This window comes from Heterodontus francisci, chromosome 2 (assembly GCF_036365525.1).
Source record: "Heterodontus francisci isolate sHetFra1 chromosome 2, sHetFra1.hap1, whole genome shotgun sequence".
NCBI lineage: Eukaryota > Metazoa > Chordata > Chondrichthyes > Heterodontiformes > Heterodontidae > Heterodontus > Heterodontus francisci.
In genome coordinates, this window is record NC_090372.1 from 84,605,571 (window position 1) to 84,625,834 (window position 20,264).

The window sequence follows — 20,264 nt, forward strand, 5'->3', positions numbered from 1 at the left end:
ACCTCCGGCGCGAGGGTGCTGGGGCTACAGCATGTCTGGTGAAAAGCTGTTAACTTGCACTGGCGGAGACTGCAGGTGGCCTTTTAGGATGCCCTTCAGCTCTGGTTCTTGAGGCCCTAACATAGAACTGTACTTCCACGGCATGGGCAGCAGTAGTCTGGCCTGGCTGGCTCCGACGCAACAGCAAAGGCACTGGTGGAGTGGCAGGACAACAGGTTTGCAAACCACTGAGCCACTGAACTCCCATGGGGCAGCACCTCAGCAATCCTAGTAATCTGTTGGAGGACAGATTGCTGGACTGCTGTGTACACCTGTATGCCCCTTTGAGCCCTGAGATCCGCAGCTGTGATGAGTCTGAACCTGCATGGCATCAAGCATGAATCTCATAGCCTCTGTCTTAGCTTCCACTGCAGCAACGAGATGTTGGTTGGCTTTTACCTGTGCTGCAGTGGAAGCTGAGACAGTGGCCACCAGATACTGCATCGCTTCTGGTTCCGCAAGTGCTGTCATAGAGTTGGCCACCACTTTCATGCTTAAAAGGATGGGCTTCAAGATCTGTGCGATGCCCAGTGCAATGTTGGAGCTGGACTCCTCATGCTCCTTGACAGTGACAAGAGGCTGTCTTGTAGGACTGCCAGTGCACCAAACATCTCCGTGTGAATGCTTATGTTTTCATGTAGGCTACCCCATTGAAGTTATTTTCCGAGTCCTCTGTAGCAGAACTCATCAGTGACTTCACCCTTTGGGAGCTGGCACACCTGCTGTCTTTTCCCTCCCCCGGCTTGATTGCAGCCCGCTTGTTCTGGGTGACTCAGGTGCTGATCCCGACTCTATGCTACCCTCTAAAGTACACACTGTGTCAGTATCTGAACTGGTGTCTGCAAGTGTCAGATCAAGGGACGGTGGAACCCTAGAATGTAGGCCATCGGGTCCAGTGGATTTATCGGCTTTAGTCCTTTTAGTTTCTGTAGTAAATGCATTGGAGGCAGTACAGAGAAGGTTTACTAGACTAATACCTGGAATGGGTGGGCTGTTTTACGAGGAAAGATACAGTCCAGGCTTGTATCCGCTGGAATTTAGAAGAGTAAGAAGCGACTTGATTGAAACATATAAGATCCTGAGGGGTCTTGACAGGGTGGATGTAGAAAGGATGTTTCCTTTTGTGGGAGAATCTAGAACTAGGGGTTACTGTTTAAAAATAAGGGGTTGCCCATTTAAGACAGAGATGAGAAATCTTTTCTGTCAGAGGGTCGTAAGTCTTTGGAATTTTCTTCCTCAAAAGGCAGTGGAAGCAGAGTCTTTGAATATTTTTTAAGGTAGAGGTAGATAGATTCTTCATAAGCAAGGGAGTGAAAGGTTATCGGGGGTAGGTGGAAATGTGGAGTAATCAGTTCAGCCATGAACGTATTGAATGGCAGAGCAGGCTCGAAGGGCCGAGTGGCCTCCTCCTGCTCCTAATTCGTATGCTCGTATGACGCTGGCCAGGTGACAGTTCTTGGTTATCTGAAAGCAGAAAATCACAAGGGAAGGGTTGGAGTGAGGGAAGGTGTTTGGGGTGGAAAGCAGGAAGTCCATGTTCACATGATCTGCAGCTTACACTGAATGCCAGATAGCTGGATGAGGATGAAGTGGGATTTGAGAAGGGCCATTAGGCAGGAACATACTGTCATCCTGAATGTTCTTGACAATGCTGAATGCAGCGTCCTCGGTAACATTATGCTGAGCAGTCTCCTCCAGTGGCTTAGGTGATGCAGGCGTGCCCTTTCCCCTCCATTTCTGCCTGCTCCTTGTGGTTATGGGCCACCTTGTCCTGCAAAAGAGAGGGAAGAGTATCCATGGCTGCGTAGCGCTGTGTTTGGGCTATATTCAGCCAGAGCTAAATAGCTGGAGGTGTGTGAAACAACGAGAAGTGGGTGTGAGGCTGGCATCATTGGTGGATGTGTGAGGTGGAGTGTCTGAATGTTTGGCATAACTGCTGACTGCCAGGGACTGCTGATGGATGAGTGATAGGACTGTGGTGCATTGAGGAATATGAGAGGTTGGTGGTGTGGTGGGAAGGAGATGTCCTGTGACGATGTATTCACTGACTTTGTGAGGTCATTGAACTTCTTTTGGCACTGCTGCCGGGTCTTCGGATCCAGACATCAGGAATTGAGCTCTTTGGCCACCTGCTCACATTCGCTTCTGAAGTGTTCTTTGAGGACCTCCTGGCTGTGCATGATAAAATGGCCTATCTTCTGTTGACCTCCTGCACAAAGGCCTCTAATGCTGCATATGAGAACTTGGGAGTCCTCTCTCTTGGCTGTTGCTCAATTTGGTGTCCTTCTGCTTACAGTACAGGCAGTCAGCAGCAGCTTCCTTATAAAGAGTGCAGCTCCCCTTTATGAGGAGCAGGCTAGCCACACACACTGCTTGGCCCTCTGAGCGTTCAGCCAGCCAGTATTGTGGGTTGTGCTCGTCTTTTGAAGGCATATAGAGCACCACACCTATCAGCAATGTATTCCAGAGGCTTGGTTGACCAGGTTGATCCATATCCATTGCCAAGTTTTTGGCTGCAGGATTGGAGCAAATTCCTCCTCCAGCGTTTCAAGTTCCTGCTGATACAAAATTCTATCTTGTGAAGTAACCTAGTGTTGGGGACCTTATCGAAAGCTTTCTAAAAGTCCAGGTCGACAATGTCTACCAGATATCCCTCTTGCACCACCCTAGTGACTTCTTCAAAAATCCCAACAAATTTGCGAGGTACAGCCTTATTTTTGTGGAAGTGTTGTGAATTTCTAATGCCCATTCCCTTTCCCAGTGATCGTAAACTGCATTTCTTGCAATTCCTTCTAGCATCTACCCAATAATGGATGTCAGACTGAGAGACCTGAAGTTCCCTGGCTCTGATTTGTCCCCTTTTTGAAGATAGAAACTATATGAGCTAGCATCCAGTCTAGGGGAACTACCCCTGACTCTGTTGAACTATTGAAGCTGTGGGCAAGAGGATCACAGAACACCTGTCAGCATCTCTCTTTAATTACTCTTGGGTGGATATTATCTGGACTTGGAGCCCTGTCAATTTTGGACTATCCTAATCCATCCAAGATGACATTACTATTAACTTTAATATTAATTGTACTATTCAATACAAAGCACCCCTCACGTGGAACATAAGCATCATCTACACTAGTATAGGCTGACGTGGAATAGTCTCTTAGCAGCTTTGCCACAACCTGAGAATCTGTTTGAATCTGCCCGACGATATACTTTAGTGGTCCTAGATGATCCATAATGGCCTTCTGACATAGCTGAAAAAGCTTTTGCTGTTATTGTTACAAATATGTATCATCTTTTCTTGGCTACTTTTATGGTTGTTTCTGTCTCCCTTAATTTCTTTCAATACTTCTTCCTATTCTCCCATGTTAATTGCCTTAAGTGTGTAGAATGCTTTCGAATTTGTTTCTGCACTTTCTTTGTCAACCTTAATGGTTTTATTTTGCCATGAGTCCTTCCTTTTAACTGTGGGGACTGTTGGCTCCTTTAATTCTGCCGTGGTGCATAAGGAGTTTTTTTTTAAAAAGCAGCTTCACTTACATAAAATCATGCCCTAGCTTAAAGCAGTTCAATATTTCAATATCAAGTTGGTTGTCTCCAGATGGTGATAAGTTTGCTTGAGGAAGGAGCACGCCCCAAATTTAAATGCAAGTACACTGGGTGGTTTTTACCTAGGTATGTGTGTGAAGTGTCAGCGTTGGCTCCGTGGTAGCACACTTGTCTCTTGAGTCACAAGGGCATGGTTTCAAGTACCATTCCAGGACTTGAGCTCAGAATCATAATCTAGGATGACAGTTAAATGTAATACTGAAGGAGCAAGAAACACAAGCCCCATCTGCCTGTTCAGATGGTTGTAAAAAAATGTCATGGCACTGTTTAAAGAAGAGCAAGGAGTTCTGGTGTCCTGGCTAGCATTTATTTTTCAACCAACATCACTAAAAATAGATAATCTGGTCTCATTGCTGTTTGAGGCCTTGCTGTGTGCAAATTGACTGCTGTATTTGCCTATGTAACTAATTACACTTTGGAAGTAATTCATTGCCTGTGATCAACTTTAAGGCTTTTTAAATGCAAAATCTTTCTAGCTTACAGCTTTTAATATGTAATTTAGCGTGTGGGGGTATTGTTTGCAGTGGAAAGTTGAAAGTTTTTTCTTGGAACTTCATTAAAGTAGATAATATCTGTATTGAAAGGGAGAAAAATAATCATTGCAAAATCAATTGCAATTTAGCACAGAGTGGTGAACTATTTATTTTCTACTCGGCAAGCAGTTAGTAAAGTTTAACTACCACTTTGAAAATGTTAACTTACTGCTAGGTATTAGTTGCTTCATTTACGATTCAATTAATTCAATTTGGTAGTTAAAATTTAAAACAATGTCTAATGTGTAGTCTTTTAATTGCTTCTTGAAGACAAAATAGATGCTGTGGTGGCATGGAATAGAATGAGTAGCTGAAAAAAACTAAAGAAGGGTTTTGTGTTCTTCTGGGAATAATATCAAACTTCTTTAGATATCCATTTAAATGTAAAGAATAAAGTGGATGTAGGAAGTGATTCACCCTAGATGGCAGTCTGAAACACAGAAGCCAAAAGTATCTGAATTAAAAGGGAAAAAAAGGCATCAAAACATAAGATTGTTTTTTATTCTTTTATTGGTGTGGTCATTGCTGGCAAGGCCAACATTTATTGCCGATCTCTGATTGCCCTTCAGAAGGTGGTGGTGAGCTGCCACCTTGAACCACAGCAGTCTATGTGGTGTAGGTACACCTGTTGGGGAGGGCGTTCCAGGATTTTGACCCATCGACAATGAAGGAACAGCAATGTAGTTCCAAGTTAGGATAATGTATCTATTGGAGAGGAATTTGGAGGTGGTGCCTGCTGCCCATGTCCTTTTAGGTGGTAGATGTTTTAGGTTTGGAATGTAATGTCGAAGAAGCCTAGGCAAGTTGTCTGCAGTGCATCTTGTAGATCATAGAGTAATAGAATGGTTACAGATCAGGAGGATGCTGTTGGGCCTGTTGAAGTTGCATCGATTCTCTGCAAGAGCATTTTAGCTAGTTCCACTACCCCTGCCCTTTCCCCTTAGCCCTACAACTTTTTTTTATCTTCTTGTCTTGTGGTTATTCGATTCCCTTTTGAATATCTCGGTTGAAACTGCCTCCACCACCAGCTCAGGCAGTGCATTCCAGATCCTAACTATGTGCTGTATTTAAAAGAAAAAGTTTTCTCCTGTCACCTTTAGTTCTTTTGTTCATCACCTTAAATCTTTCTCGATCCCGCTGCCAGAGGCAACAGTTGCGCTCTGTCTACTCTGTCTAGACCCCTCATGATTTTGAACACCTCTGTCAAATTTCCTCTCAAGGGATTTGCTGGGTTATAAGGTTATAGATTGTGGTTATATACAATTCTGCTGCAGCTGATGGCCTGCAGTGCCTCATGGATGCCTAGTTTTGGGCATCTGAATTTATCCTATTTAGTATGGTGGTAGTGCCACAGAACATGGTGGAGGGTATCCTCAGTGTGAAGACGGGGCTTCGTCTCCACAATGACTGCAGTGGTTATTCCTACCAAAACTGTCAAGGATAGATGTAACACTGACCGGTAGGTTGGTGAGAATGAAGTCATGTAGGTTTTTCCCTCATTGATTCTCTCATTGCCTGTCACAAGCCCAGTCTAGTCTAGCAGCTGTGTCCTTCAGGCCTTGACTAGCTCGGTCAGTAGTGGTGCTATCGGTGCCCTTGCTATCCTCTGTGCTTCTTCCAAGTGGTGTTCAAAATGGAAGGAGTACTGATTCATCAATTGAGGGAGGGCAGCAGCTGGTAATCAGAGGGAGGTTTCCTTGCCCGACTTGATGCCATGAGACTTCATGGCTTCCAGAGTCTATGTTGAGGACTTCCACGACCGCTTCCTCCTGACTGTACACCCTGGTGCCATCACCTGCGGTGCAGCCATCTTGATGCACCCAAGGATGGAGGCGGACTGGGGCATTGGTTGTAAGTTATAATTCTGAGAGAATGACTGTGTCAGGCTATTACCTGACTTTTCTGTGGGACAGCTCTCCCAATTTTGTCACAACTCCCCAGATGTTCTTGAAGATTTTACAAGGCCCACTGGCTTGGTTGTTCCTTTGTCGTGTCCGGTGCCTAGATGGGTGCCAAGTGGTTCGTCCAGTTTTATTCATCTTCGACTTCTTTGTAGCGTTTGAAAGAACTGAGTGGCTTGCTAGGCCTTTACAGAGGGCAGTTAAGAGTTAGCCGCATTGTTGTAAATCTGGAGACACATAGGCCAGACTGGATAAGGCAGAAGAAAATCCTGAAGATGAGTGGAAAAGTAAAGAAATTTATTTTAACTGTTCTCAGTAATATTTCAATTTCTTATTAAGTTTTAATGAAGCTAAAAAGAAACCTGAAATATCATGGCTACTAATGACCATTCACAATTAATGTTACATTTGGGGGCTGCTAAGTAGTGAATTCTTACAAACCTCACTGAATAAACTTGTATTAACAGTGTTTTGAATTTGAGGGATTTTTTTGGTTAAATGTTAATATGTTCACAATATCTTAGGAATTGCACAGTGAGAAGTTGTACACAATTCCACAATTATTTCTGTGTAACTGAAGTCTGAAGCTCCATAATGTGCTGATCAGGAATAGCTTTGATAAATTATTTGACCAGCCTGTTGGCATTCATCTGGGAGCATTAATATCTATATTTTATTTATCAACACCTTACTACTATCAGATAATGGTGTCCTTGATGTTTTGTGGAAAATTTCAGTAATCTTTTTGTTTTGCAGACATTGTTCAGCAATCAGAAAAATCTTGCAAATAAGGAGGAAATAAATGCTAAAAGTGACACTTCAAAAAAGATGTCAGAAGCTTCCAAGAAGATGTCTGTGGAGAGAGTTTATCAGAAGAAAACACAGCTGGAACATATCCTCCTCCGTCCTGACTCCTACATTGGCTCCGTGGAACCTGTAACCCAGGTGAGAAATGTTTGTTTTTTTTCCTGTGACTTGAAGTAAGTGAATTGCATTCTTTTTAAATTATTTTAGTGAAGTCTCAAATGCCAGTTTCTAATATAAACTGTCGATGTTGTATTGGCTTTTAAAATGTTTTTGTCCTGTAATGGCCATGTGTTTTGGGATCTTGGTGTTCATTGATCATCCCATAACTTTGTGGTACCTAGATAAAACAGCATAACAGCACTGGATGGCTAGGACAGGACATTTGTGTAGCATGCAGTTAGCTTATTTAGAATATTGACATCAACACACAAAAGGAAAAATTGCCCTTAAATCAGTACTCAAGTTATAAATTACTTCTTCATGGGGCTTTGTAACTCAAGATAGCCTATCTGTGCACAATCAAAGTTAGGAATGCCAAAACCCATAATTGTTTTATTAAATGTTTTCATTTTTCAAGTGGACAGAGTATGAAAATTTCATATACCCACCAGTATGCTTTGCTGAAAGCTTAGTAAAAATCTACTGTGTAACGGCATGTAGATTTCATTCCACTTTATTGAAATCCTACTATCGACATTGATGAGAATACATTTGATCAGCGCTCAACTATTTTTGTTATTCGTTCATGGGATGTGAATGTCACTGCCAAGGCCAACGTTTGTTGCCCATCTCTAATTACTATTGAGAAGGTGGTGGTGAGTCACCTTTCTTGAACCACTGCAGTCCATGTGTAAGTACACCCACAGTGCTGTTAAGGGAGTTCCAGGATTTTGACCCAGCTACCGTGAAGGAACGGTAATATAGTTTCAAGTCAGGATGGTGTTTGGCTTGGAGAGGAACTTGCAGGTGGGTGTTCTCATGTGTCTCCTGCCCTTGTCCTTCTAGGTGGTAGAGGTTGCGAGTTTGGAAGTTTCTGTCGAAGGAGCCTTGGTGAGTTGTGGCCGTGCATCTTGTAGATGGTGCACACTTCTGCCATTGTATGCTGGTGGTGAAGGGAGTGAATGTTTAAGGTTGTGGATGGGGTGCCAGTCCAGGGGGCTGCTTTGTTTTGGATGGTGTCAAGCTTCTTGGGTGTTGCTAGAGCTGTACTCATCCAGGCAAGTGGAGAGTATTACATCACACTCCTGACTTGTGCCTTGTAAATGGTGGGCAGGCTTTGGGGAGTATGGTGAGCTACTTGCCACAGAATTTCCAGCCTCTGACCTGCTCTTGTAGTCACAGTATTTATATGGCTAGTCCAGTTAAGTTTCTGGTCACTGGTGATCCCCCGGAAGTTTGTGGGGGATTCAGCAATGTTAATGCTGTTGAATGTCAGGGGGAGATGATTAGATTCTGTCTTATTTGAGATGGTCGTTGTCTGGCACTTTTGTGGCACAAATGTTACTTGCCACTTATCAGCCCAAGCCCGAATGTTGTCCAGGTTTTGCTGTGTGCCGGCGCGGACTGCTTCAGTATCTGAGGAGTTGCAAATGGTATTGAATATTGCAATCATCAGGGAACATCACTTCTGATCTTATGTTGGAGGGAAGGTCATTGGCGAAGCAGCTGAAGATATTTGGCCTAGGTCACTGCCCTGAGGAACTCGTGCAACGATGATTTGGGTGCATTATTCCTGTGTCTTTCCAGTTTACTTCATATGGTACAACAAACCAATTTGGAATTAAAAGCTAGTGTAGTAATGGTGACCATGAAACTACCAGATTGTCATTAAAGCCCATATGTTTCACTAACATCCTTTAAGGCAGGAAATCTGCTGTCCTTGCCTGGTCTGGCCTATATGTTACTCCAGACCACGGCAATGCAGTTGAAATGGGCAAGCAAGACACTTGGTTGTATCAAGCCGCTATGAAAAAATCTGATGAAAATAAAACTGGACAGTCCACCCAGCATCGACTTAGACACTGGACACAACAAAGGCGTCCTCGCAAACATCTGGGGACTTGAAAATTGGGAGAGCTTTTCCACAGGCTTTTGAAACTGTAGTCTGCCATGGTCATACTTATAGAATCATACCTTTCAGCCAATATACCAGACTGCTCCACCATTCCAGAGGTAGTGGCACAGTAGTTTACAGTTGTGGGGTGTGGCTGTGGAAGACCTCATGAAGTCTCATGGCATCAAATCAAACAATGGCAAGGAAACCTCCTGTTGATGACCACCTACTGCACTCCCTCAGCTGATGAATCAGTGTTCCTTGATGTTGAACACCACTTAGAGGCACTGAGAATAGGAAGGACACAGAATGTATCCTGGTGGGGAACTTCAGTATCCATTGCCAAGAGTGGCTCAGTGGCACCAAAGATGAACTAGTACTGAAGAATATAGGTGCCAGACTTGGCCTGTGGTAGGTGGTGAGAGAATCAACACGAAGGAGAAACTCGCTGGAACTCCTCATCAGTCTGCCTGTCACTGATCCATTTTTCCATGACAGTGATGATAGGAGTGACCACTACCCACTCTTAGTGGGGAGCAAGTCCTGTCATCACACTGAGGACACCCTTCATCTTATTATATGACACTAGCATCGTGCTAAATAGGAAAGATTTAGAACAGATCTAGCAGCTCAAAATTGGACATCCATGAGGTGCTGTGGACAATCAGTAGCATCAGAATTGTATTCCACCACAATTAATAACCTCATGGCCCACTATATCCTTTGCTCAGGAGTCACAGTAAAATTGAAGTCCGTGGGAATCGGGAAAACTCAACTGGCTGGAGTTCAAGAAGGTGGCTCATCACCACCTTGTCAAGGGCAATAAATGCTTATCTTGAAAGCGGCGCTTACATCCCATGAAGGAATATTTAAAAAACATTAGGGTACAACCTGAAATGGCCATAATAATCCAAATATGTAAGTTTTCAAATTTCATAATTGAAAGCATGAAACCTTTTAAAATCTGTCCAGGAAGTGCCATGGTAAAGGGCGTTAAATGAATTTTCTGGGTGCCATCTCTGTGGTAAGGTTATTAGATGACTGTTCCTAACTCTGTATGGCATAAGAACCATTTTAAAGCTCGATTCCTTTTTGAATTAAATTTTCTTGTGTAGAATTCTTAGCGGAATAGTAACACAAAGCAATATTCCACAGGGGGAAAGAGGGAGAAGTTTTTTGCATAGCCAGATTTGCAGGAAGTATTCCCATCAAAAATGAAAATTTTTCCAAAACAATATTGAAATGCATACTTTCTAAAATACTAGTATCTTAAGTATGCTTGGTCACAGTAAGTCACAAATATTTTAAGAGCTCACAGTTAGGAAAATGAATGCTATTGAACTTTCAAATCAATCTGTGAAGAGAGGTTAAGCGAGATAAATTTGTTTTGTTTGTGGGAGAGGGCCAAACTATAGCACTATGGTCCAGGCATTTAAATTTATTTTTTTAATTTATGAAAAGGACAAGACCTGTCGAGGTTTGGCTAAAAATAGTAAATTATACAGTTAAAGAATTTAATGAAGCTACATTTTCTTTTCAGCCAATGTGGGTATATGATGAAGATGTGGGAATGAACTTGAGGGATATCACCTTTGTTCCAGGCTTGTACAAAATATTTGATGAGATTCTTGGTAAGTAATTGTCTTTCTGACCATTTGTGTGTATATCTATCTCTGTCTGTACCCCCTCCAATAAATTGAAGGTACACCAGTTAATGATCGATATCATACACTGGATCCTGGATTTCCCTCCTCTTGTCACCTGATTTTTGTTGTGGTAGCCCAGTTAAGTTGCTACAGCCTTTAAATTCTACAGCAGCCCACAAGTTCACCCCTCAAATAGTGAATTCCCAACCAAAAATGATCCTTTTGCTAGGAGATTGCTAAGATTCTTAAAGTTAGATAGTCACAGGAAAATGTGCTTTAGTTCACATCAATGTCTGTGGGCCCAAATGATCTACGATTCTAGATTTTTCATGAGTGCAAAGTCTAGGCATAAACGTTTCGCCCTTCTAAGTGGTAATTCTTGTTTTATCCACTGGTGCTATTTTTGGATTTGTATAAAATGATTTATTTTGTCTTTAGTTAATGCAGCTGATAACAAGCAGAGGGACAAGAATATGACTTGTATCAAAGTTTCAATTGATGTGTAAGTATTTGAATAAGTATTGTACATGCCACAAATATGTCCATTATCATTAACAGTTTGTACTGCATATTTTTCTGGAACTCAAGACCTTTGACAGGTCTATTTTTAACTGATTTTTATGTTTTCTTATCAGTGGAGTTTTACCTATTCAAAATATATTCTAGAAGAGTGATGGGTTCCTTTTACGACTTTGAGTTCACAGTTTAATAATCGATCTTGATTCATTTGAATATGCACAAATAGGTTAGCTTGTGGATATCGTATCTGGTTCACAAAGGCCTGGTTGGGGGAGGTGTGTGTGTTTTTGTACACTTGTGTGAATAAATTTCTTCTATGGTTGGTGTCAACTTTTTAAACAAAATCAGGCTTAGGATTGAATAATATTGAACAATGAGGGAGCACTTTTTTTCCCATTAACCAGCAGACAGCCTTTACCAATTTTCCAGGCAATTTAAAATGCAGTAACCGACAGCAGAAGAACCATCTACTTCACAAACCAACTAATGGAGGGATTTGATCACTCTGGCAGTTAGTAGAGTAGACAGTAATGGAGATCAGAAGAGCAGAAAGTGGAAGAGATAATTGTTGCATAGATTGCAGAAAAATAATACAGTGTGTGTCAGTGGAGCAGACTAGACAGGACTGTGGGCAAAAGTGAAACTAGGGTTGGAGGACAGCACATAGCTGTGGAGGTCAGAAGGTGAAAAGCAGCAGCAGAAGCCAGAATATAAAATAGGAGCACCAACCAGCTTAAAAAGCTCAGTGAGGACCAAGCAGTTAGCAATATTTGTATGGGAGTTTGAAGTTGTGTACAGGTATTTGCTTTTTCAACATATGAGCATTGGATTTTTATTTATTTAAAAGTATGTCTACATGTGGACAGACTAGCGAAGATTGTTCTCTCCAGGGCAGCGAAGTTAAGGGGAGATTTAATAGAAATATTTAAAATTACGAGGGGCTTTGATAGAATAAATAAGGAGAAACTGTTTCCACCGGTGGGTGGATCGGCATCCCAGGACACAGATTTAAGATACTTAGCAAGCAAACCAGAGGGCTGATGAGAATTTTTTACGTACTGAGTTCTGATGATCTGGAATATGCTGCCTTGAAAGGCTGGTGAAAGTAGATTCAATATTAATATTCAAAAGGGAATTTGATATATACTTGAAAAGAAATTCAGTGGAAAATTACTGCAGTGCTGGCAATCTGAAATAAAAACAGAAAATGCCAGAAAACTCTGCAGGTCAGGCAGCATCTGTGGAGAGAGAAACAGAGTTAACGTTTCAGGTTGATGACCTTTAATCAGAAGTGGGAAAAGTTAGAGATGTAATAGATTTTAAGCAAGTGAAAGGGAGAGGGTGGAAAAAGAACAAAAGGGAAAGTCTGTGATAGGGTGGAAAACAGAAGAGATAAAATGATGAGTTGGTGGTGCAAGGTTCAAAGGGAGTCGTAGTGGGACAAATAAAGTTTCTTAACTTGTCCCATTACCACTTCCTTTGGCCCTGCATTACCAATTCTTTTATCATTTCATCTCTTCTGTTTTCCACCCTATCACAGGCCTTCCCATTGTTCTTTTCCATCCTCCCCCTTTCACTTGCTTAAAACCTATTACATCTCCAACTTTTCCCAGTTCTGATGAAAGGTCATCGATCTGAAATGTTAACTCTGTTTCTCCTTCCACAGATGCTGCCTGATTTGTGGAGTATTTCTGGCATTTTCTGTTCTTACTTTAAAAAAATAAATCAGGGCTCTGGGGAAAGAGACTTTCAAGAGCTGGTACAGGCATGGTGGGCTGAATGGTTTCTATCTGTATTACAGGATTCTATGCTTTTACGGGCACGAGCATTTCCATTTTTTTTTGAATGTCACTAGGGAACAGTGTTGTCAGTAGCAAAGTCCTGGGACTTTTAGAAGTATTTTATTTCGGTGCTTGTGAGTCACGCAGAGAAGTTTAAATGATTTTAAATATGTGACTCAAGGATCCAATCTCCTGCTTCAAAACTTGAATTCCTGTGTTTGGTTTTGCATACGGGATTTTGAGTGTGTTTTTAACACTTTGACTTACTGACTAAAATGAGAAAAAATTTCTGTATTCTTTGCCCATGTTTTTAAATAAAATGAATAAATCACTGATATTCTTGGTTTGGAAGAGATGAGCATGTTTATATGTCTATTGGATTTTTTAAGGGATTCCAATATCATTAGTATTTGGAACAATGGAAAAGGCATTCCAGTAGTGGAGCACAAAGTCGAAAAAGTATTTGTACCTGCTTTGATTTTTGGGCAGCTCTTAACCTCAAGCAACTATGATGATGATGAAAAGAAAGTCACGGGTAAGAACTGAGTGTAACATTATGAAAAATATTTTTTCAAACATTGACTGGTTTGATGCCTATAGCTTTGGTGAAAGAAAACTGTTATAGCTTGCATTTTTCAGGTGGAAGAAATGGCTATGGTGCTAAGCTCTGCAACATATTCAGCACAAAGTTTACCGTTGAAACAGCCTGCAAGGAATACAAAAGCAGTTTTAAGCAGGTATGTCACAATATTGGCGAGATTCATTATGTAGAAATGGAAGTAACAACACCATTTTCTCAATTTAGGAACTGCAGTGAAAATGGAGCATTCATTCATGTACAAATTGGCCATTGCCACCTTTTCTCTTTCTTTTCCTCTCCCCTTTTCTCTTGGCTCGTGCTCTCACCCCTTTCGCTTGCTCTTATCTCGCTCTCCTACCCTCATTCTCTTGCCGGCTCTCTCCCCCCACTTTACCCTTGCAGGCTCTTTTCTCCCCCTGCCCTCCCCACCTTTACCCTTGCTGGCTCTTCCCTCTTTACTCTTGCCCGCTGTCCCCTTTTACTCTTGCCTGTGTTCCTTTTGGTTATCTGACCTACCTGCTTCCACTCGCTCGTCCGATCTCCCTGCTTCCGCTTGCTCGTCTGATCTCCCTGCTTTCGCTCGCTGGCGCCGCCCCCATTTGCTCGCTGGCCCTGCACCTCGGCCCGCTGGCCCCTGACCTTTTCTCGCACTCCCCCCTTCACTCGCTCGCTCTCCATCCTTCTTTCGCTCGCTCTTCCAACCCCCCCCTTTCGCTGGCTCACGCTCTTACTCCCACCCCACCCCTTTGCTGGCTCGTGCTCTCTCTCCCCCACCCCGCCCCATCCCGCCCCGCCCTTCGCTGGCTCGCGCTCTTCCCCCTCAGCCCTTTATCCTTGCTCACTCTCTCTCCCCTCCCTTTTCACTTGCTCGCTCTTGCTTCACCCTTTGCTCGCTCGCTCGCTCGCTTACCCCCACCACCACCTTTCACTTAACTCGCTCCCCTTCCCCCACAATGGTAACTGTCTTACTGCTGTTATCCAACCTTCCTGAAAAATGTTCCCTTCTTTATCATCTTCCTTTCTCTTTCCCCACTCCCCACTGTTTCTCTTTTACTTTTCTGTATACTGGTATATTTGGTACTTCATGATTCCTGTAATAGATTTGCAATAATTTAAGTACATTTTTTGTGTTTTTTTAGTCACTGCACAAATTTTGTTTAGACCAAAACAACTTATGCTTTTGTAATGGGGCATCGGTTTAAAAATTTCCACTAAGTATCACTGATCCTTCCCATTTGAATGATCATGACACCAGCTTACAATATCTCAACTCAAAAGTATGAACTATGCTCCTATTTCAACAGTAGACTATCTTTTCAGTTGGCTGTCTATCCTGGCTGCAGGGAATCCAAACTTGAATCTTTCAGGTGCGAAGGAACATTGGGTTCCAATTCATTGAAAAGTTTGGACATATTGGATCCAAGTAAGCTGCTTTGCTCCATACATAATTTAGCACAAGGTATCATTACAAATTAGGACTAAAAAAGGAAATAAGAAATCCAGGAGGAACTTTTTTTTTACTAAAAGGATATTGAGTATGTGGAACAAGAAAACTTAATGAGTTTCAAGAAGGAACTAGATAGTTCTTGTCAATAAGTGGGATTCCAGCTGAGTTAGACAGATTTTTGATCTAGAATGGAGTCGAGGGTTATGGGGGGGCAGGTAGGAAAGTGGAGTTAAGGCCACAATCAGATCAGCCATGATCTTATTGAATGGCAGAGCAGGCTTGAGGGGCCAAATGGCCTACTGCTACTCCTATTTCTTATGTTCCTGTGTTCAGCTATTAGAAATGCACCATCGAAAGATGTGAATAGCTGAGCTGGATGGACTAGAGGTCTTCTCCTGCCTAAGTTGCAGTTATGCTATATGTAATGAAGCATTGTTGAATAAGGAATTGATTATAGGCAAGGAACAGTCCTAAAATGAATACTGGCTGAGCAGCCTATAGACTGAGGGAGAGGGTTCTTCAAAGTGCATGCAACCTCATTAGGCACAAACATGTTTGATCTCGGGATATATAGTCAACCAGTCCAACACCAGTTCAAAATGAGTAATTAGGGTGACAGTTTGAAACTGCCTTTAACACAGTTTTGCATATCTGGCAACAGTTTTGATCCTGATTGATGCCAACCTAAATGTGCAACAAGAGGAAGTGACTTTACTTAACCCTCTGATGAGCATCGTTCTTATGAAATAAAATTTAAATGCTGATCCAGAAATTACCTTTTAGGAGACTTAGGAGACCTTAATGAGACTTACCCAGTATACGCTATAAATGGCTGCCATAGTTGTATAGGTTTGGCTATCGGACCAGATCACAAATGCCAGTCCTTGCATCTTTACTGACACTGATAGTGCCAGAAACATGAGGCTGAAACCCTGGTTCTGCTCGTCAGTTCACCCAGGGTTGGTGCATTTTTCCATGAGCTACTGATGGAATCTGATCTTAGGTCAAACCCTTTTTCAAAGAATAAGGGATACCTTTTATAATGGATAATCTAACATTTGAGTCGAAAATAAACAGATAAAGTTACTGAATGTGACATGAAGAATCAGATTTTTGGAGTGAATTGTATTTGCGTAATTGGAGAAATAGATTTGGCTTAAACTTCATGTTTCTCTTTTTGGTGGCAGGTGAACCTATTTGTCCATTTGTACTTGCTGAGTTTAAATGTTTTTGCATCACTCTTGATTATCAGCTAAAGATTTGAGCCATTTTTAAAATAGGCAAGTGAATTAACTGCTTGTAGGAATCAGTTCTTAGAAAACCCTCAAATTATTTTTGACCAATTTGATATTTATTTCTTATACAGACTTATTCTTACATGGCCCTTGAAAGCATGTTACTTTATCAGCTTCTTTAAAAATGAAAACTTTTTTGTTTTTGCCCAATTTCAGAAATTCAGTTTCACTTGTTTAATGTTTAATTCACTTGAAGTGATCAGCCCTTTTTGTCATGTTTACCAGCAACCTTCAGACTTTTAACGACTGTCTTTATTTTAGAAAAAAAGTCTCTTGGTATCTATATGTATTAAACTGGTGCCAGTGTCTTATCATTTTTAAATTACGGTTCTTTTCTCATTGTCTTTGTTAGTTGATGTCTATGAAAAGCATTTGAAAAATAGGATTATTGTAGAAGCAAAGGTCTGCCTACAGAGAGCATGCAGTACTTCTCTTCTCCCCTCCCTTAAAGGATATTGTTAAGGACAGAGTGAGAGAGAACTGCTGAAATCCCTGTTGTATTCCATCATGGTTTTCAGGATTCTCTCGAAGTGGTGGACTTCCTGCAGGTCACAAAGTTGGTTGCTTGTACTTCCGTTACCAGGAGGTCAGTTTGCTGTATTGGTGGTCCTGAAATGGAACAGGCTTGGAGACCTTGCGATGTTACAGCCTCCGGTTCTCTTAAGGCTCAGATAGTACTGCCTTGTCTGTTGCTTTTTGCAGTCAGCATTTAAAGATTAAAAAGGAAACAAACATGGCTGCCCTACCATGTGACTTCTCACAGTTACTTTTCCAAATATGATGGTGGTCTTAGGTTGATTAGCCACATCCTGGTTTATTGTTGGAAGACATTCATCTTGAGGTGAGTGGGAACAGGAGTGGGGTCAGATTAAGAAATCACCTTATTTGTCTCAGAAGAAACCCATTCAATTCATGAATGTCTCTCAATGATTTCAGGATGGGTGTAGTTGACACCTCATGTCCTTTTGTCCTTTCGAGACAGTGAGGCAGTTTTTGAATACACAGGCCAGGTCGTCTGACCTACGGTGGCCATCTTTGTAGCACATTGAACACTTTTTAAAGGAAAAGTCAATTTCAAAGAGTCCGCGTTGAATAAAGGTCGTGGCCGGAATTTTACATTGGGTGGGAGGTCCCGCCCACTGGCCTCAAAGCTGGGGGTGAAATTGCCTCCGCTGGACCTGGGGAGCCATGCAAGGATTTTACACTACCCAGCCCCTTCATTGGACTTGGGCGAGACTTCCACCTTCTTGAAACAGGAAGTACCGCCTCTAGGAGCTGTCGGTCAATCAGCGGGCTGGCAGCTCTTAGTCCCAGCAACGCCACCAGGAGAGGTGGCCACTGCTGGGACTGCACCCAGCATCAGCAGCAAGAGGGACGCCGGCCCCCAAAGAAAGGTAAGTTTTGGGGCCTCACCGGGGACAAATGGCTGGGCCTTGACGAGGCAAGGAGTTGGTTTGCGAGAGGTGGGGGGGGGGTCTTCATTTTAGTGGGGGCAGTTGGGGCTTTGGGGGGGTCCTCCGTGGGGCGCCCCCCCAGTCCGCAAGGAGGCCACCAAGTTTTACTTGGCGTTCTGGGGGCCTGACGGTTAGAGAAGGCCCTTAAGAGCCAATTACTTGGCCACTTAAGGTCTTGATTGGCCTGGGGCGGGCGGGCCGTTTCTTGCCGGTAAAATTACAGCGGGTACGGGAAGGCATCAGGAAAAGCCCCTCCCCTGCCCGCTCCTGTGGGGGGCGGGGGGTATAAAATTCCAGTCCGTATCTTAAAACTTAGGAATATGATATGTCTTTACTGGGCATAACAATATGCACAGTGTAACATCGTGAACAACTTCTGTGATTTGAATTGAGAATTATTGTATTACTCTTGATTACATTTAAAAAAAAAGATACGGACTTTATATGGTGCCTTTCACAACCTCAGCCGATTAAGTATGTTCGAAGTATAATCACTGTTGTAATGTAGGAAAAGCAGCAGCCAATTTGCACATGGCAGAGTCCCACAAACAACAGTGTGATAACCACCGGATAATCTGTTTTGTTGATGTTGGTTGCGGAATAAATATTGGCTAGGATGCTGGGGAGATCTCCCCTGCTGTTCTTCATTATAGTGCTGTGAGATCTTTTACATTCACCTGAGAGGGTAGGCGGGGCTTCGGTTTACACTGATCTGAAAGACAGCACCTCTGACACTGCACCACTCCCTCGACACTGCACTGGAGTGTCAGCTTAGGTTTTGTGCTCAAGTCTTTTGAGTGGGACTCAGAAGAAAGGGTGCTACCACTAAGTGAACGCTGACACCTTGATATGAAGGTTGCGCCCAGGCTGTGTCTAACAGTAGTTTTCAAACGTTTCACACTCTGAGGACCTCTTGGAAATACGAACATATTCCTGAGGCCCTTTGTTCTAACTACCCAAAAGAAAACAGTGCCATTATTGCAGAAAATATTCTTATTTATACAGTAACATAGATGACGTATTCTAAAGCCTATAATTATATAGTAAAAATAATAGAGAATAGAGACTTTGGAAGTACCATATTTGCTGCATGCAGTACATTCAATCCTAGACAGTAAACTGATTGGCTTGCAAGCCCCAGTTTGTAAACTTGTATTCTAACTAGGAATTCTAAAGTTGAAAACTATGTAATGAAGGATGATTTGAAAGATGCTAGTTTGTAGAATCATCAATCGAGAATTTTGCAGCACAGATGGCCCATCCAGTCTGTACTAGTGTTTTTTTTCTACAAGTCACCTAGTCGTCTTATATCCTGCTGGCTCCATATACCCTATAATCCTCTTTCTCGAGGAACTGTTTTAATTCCCTTTTTAAAAGTGTGAACTTTGCTTCTCCAGTGCTTTGTAACAGAACAATCTGTATTCTAACCACCTACTGTGTGAAGAATTCTTTTTTATAAGCTTCCTCTTAATTCTCCCTTTATTATCCAAAACATGTATCTTATTACAGTGCCACCACTGAAAATAATGCAGTACTTTTTACGTAATGTTCACAAGATTTTAATCAGGTCTTAAATCTTCTCACCTTCAATTTAAAGAAAAAAAGTCCTAACTTCTTGAGTATCTCTTCATAACTCTAACCCGTAAATCTGATATCATTCCAATGAATCCATGATGTATCTTTTCAATTTTCTTGTGTATCCTTTTTAATGGGTACCCCATACTCCATCTCTGGCTTAAGGGCTTACCAGGGTCAAAATTACCTCCTTGTTTTTGTATTATAGACTTATAGATACAAAATCAAGGATTCTATTTGGCTTTTTATAACCTTTTCCACTAGTGCCCCACCTTTTAATGGACTGTGTGCATAAAAGGTTTCTATGCTCTTTTGCATTTGGAATCTTACCACTTGGTGTGTTTCCTTTTTCCATTCTTATGATGTATGTTCATTCACATCATTCTACATTGGAATGCGTCTTCTACATAACTGCTCATTCTGATCCTATCTATATCCTCTTGCAGTCTTCCATAATTTACATAACCCCTTCCCAATTTGGTGATGGTATTAAATTTTGATATTCTTCCAGTTTTTAAAACCATAGTACTTAAAAGCAACTGTGGAAGGCCACTCGCCATTAGTCTGAGATAATCTCTTTGACACCCACACTATCTCTGCCCATCTCTGTGGCAATATTCTCCTTAATGCGATATAATATTATGTGATAGGTCTTTGTGGTATCTTATGAAATGCTTTTTGAAAATTCATATAAATCACATTAAAGGCATTTTTTAAAGAATTCTGTACATTTGGTGTAGCATGACTTGGCTTTCAGAAATCCACAGACTAGCCCAATCTATTTCTGTTCCTCTAAATGCTTGGTAATTTGGGGAGGTGGTGGCATAGTTTTGTCACTGGACTAGTAACCCAGCGATCCAGGGTATTGCTCTGGGGACATGGGTTCAGATCGCATCCCTGCAGAAGGTTAAATTTGAATTCAATTAATTAATTCAATTAATTAATTCAATTAATTAATTCAATTAATTAATTCAATTAATTAATTCAATTAATTAATTCAATTAATTAATTCAATTAATTAATTCAAT

General features: G+C 41.8%; 1 protein-coding gene across 2 annotated transcripts in view; it reads left to right on the forward strand.

The window, feature by feature from the left end:
* Positions 1-20,264, forward strand: part of top2b (DNA topoisomerase II beta) — a 251,137-nt gene that overhangs the window by 61,033 nt on the left and 169,840 nt on the right. For both annotated transcript variants that reach the window (XM_068059910.1, XM_068059917.1), the window contains exons 2-6: positions 6,836-7,024; positions 10,480-10,570; positions 11,024-11,087; positions 13,275-13,420; positions 13,525-13,622. In XM_068059910.1, coding sequence (XP_067916011.1) covers positions 6,836-7,024; positions 10,480-10,570; positions 11,024-11,087; positions 13,275-13,420; positions 13,525-13,622 — 588 coding nt within the window. The remainder of the gene's footprint in view (positions 1-6,835; positions 7,025-10,479; positions 10,571-11,023; positions 11,088-13,274; positions 13,421-13,524; positions 13,623-20,264) is intronic.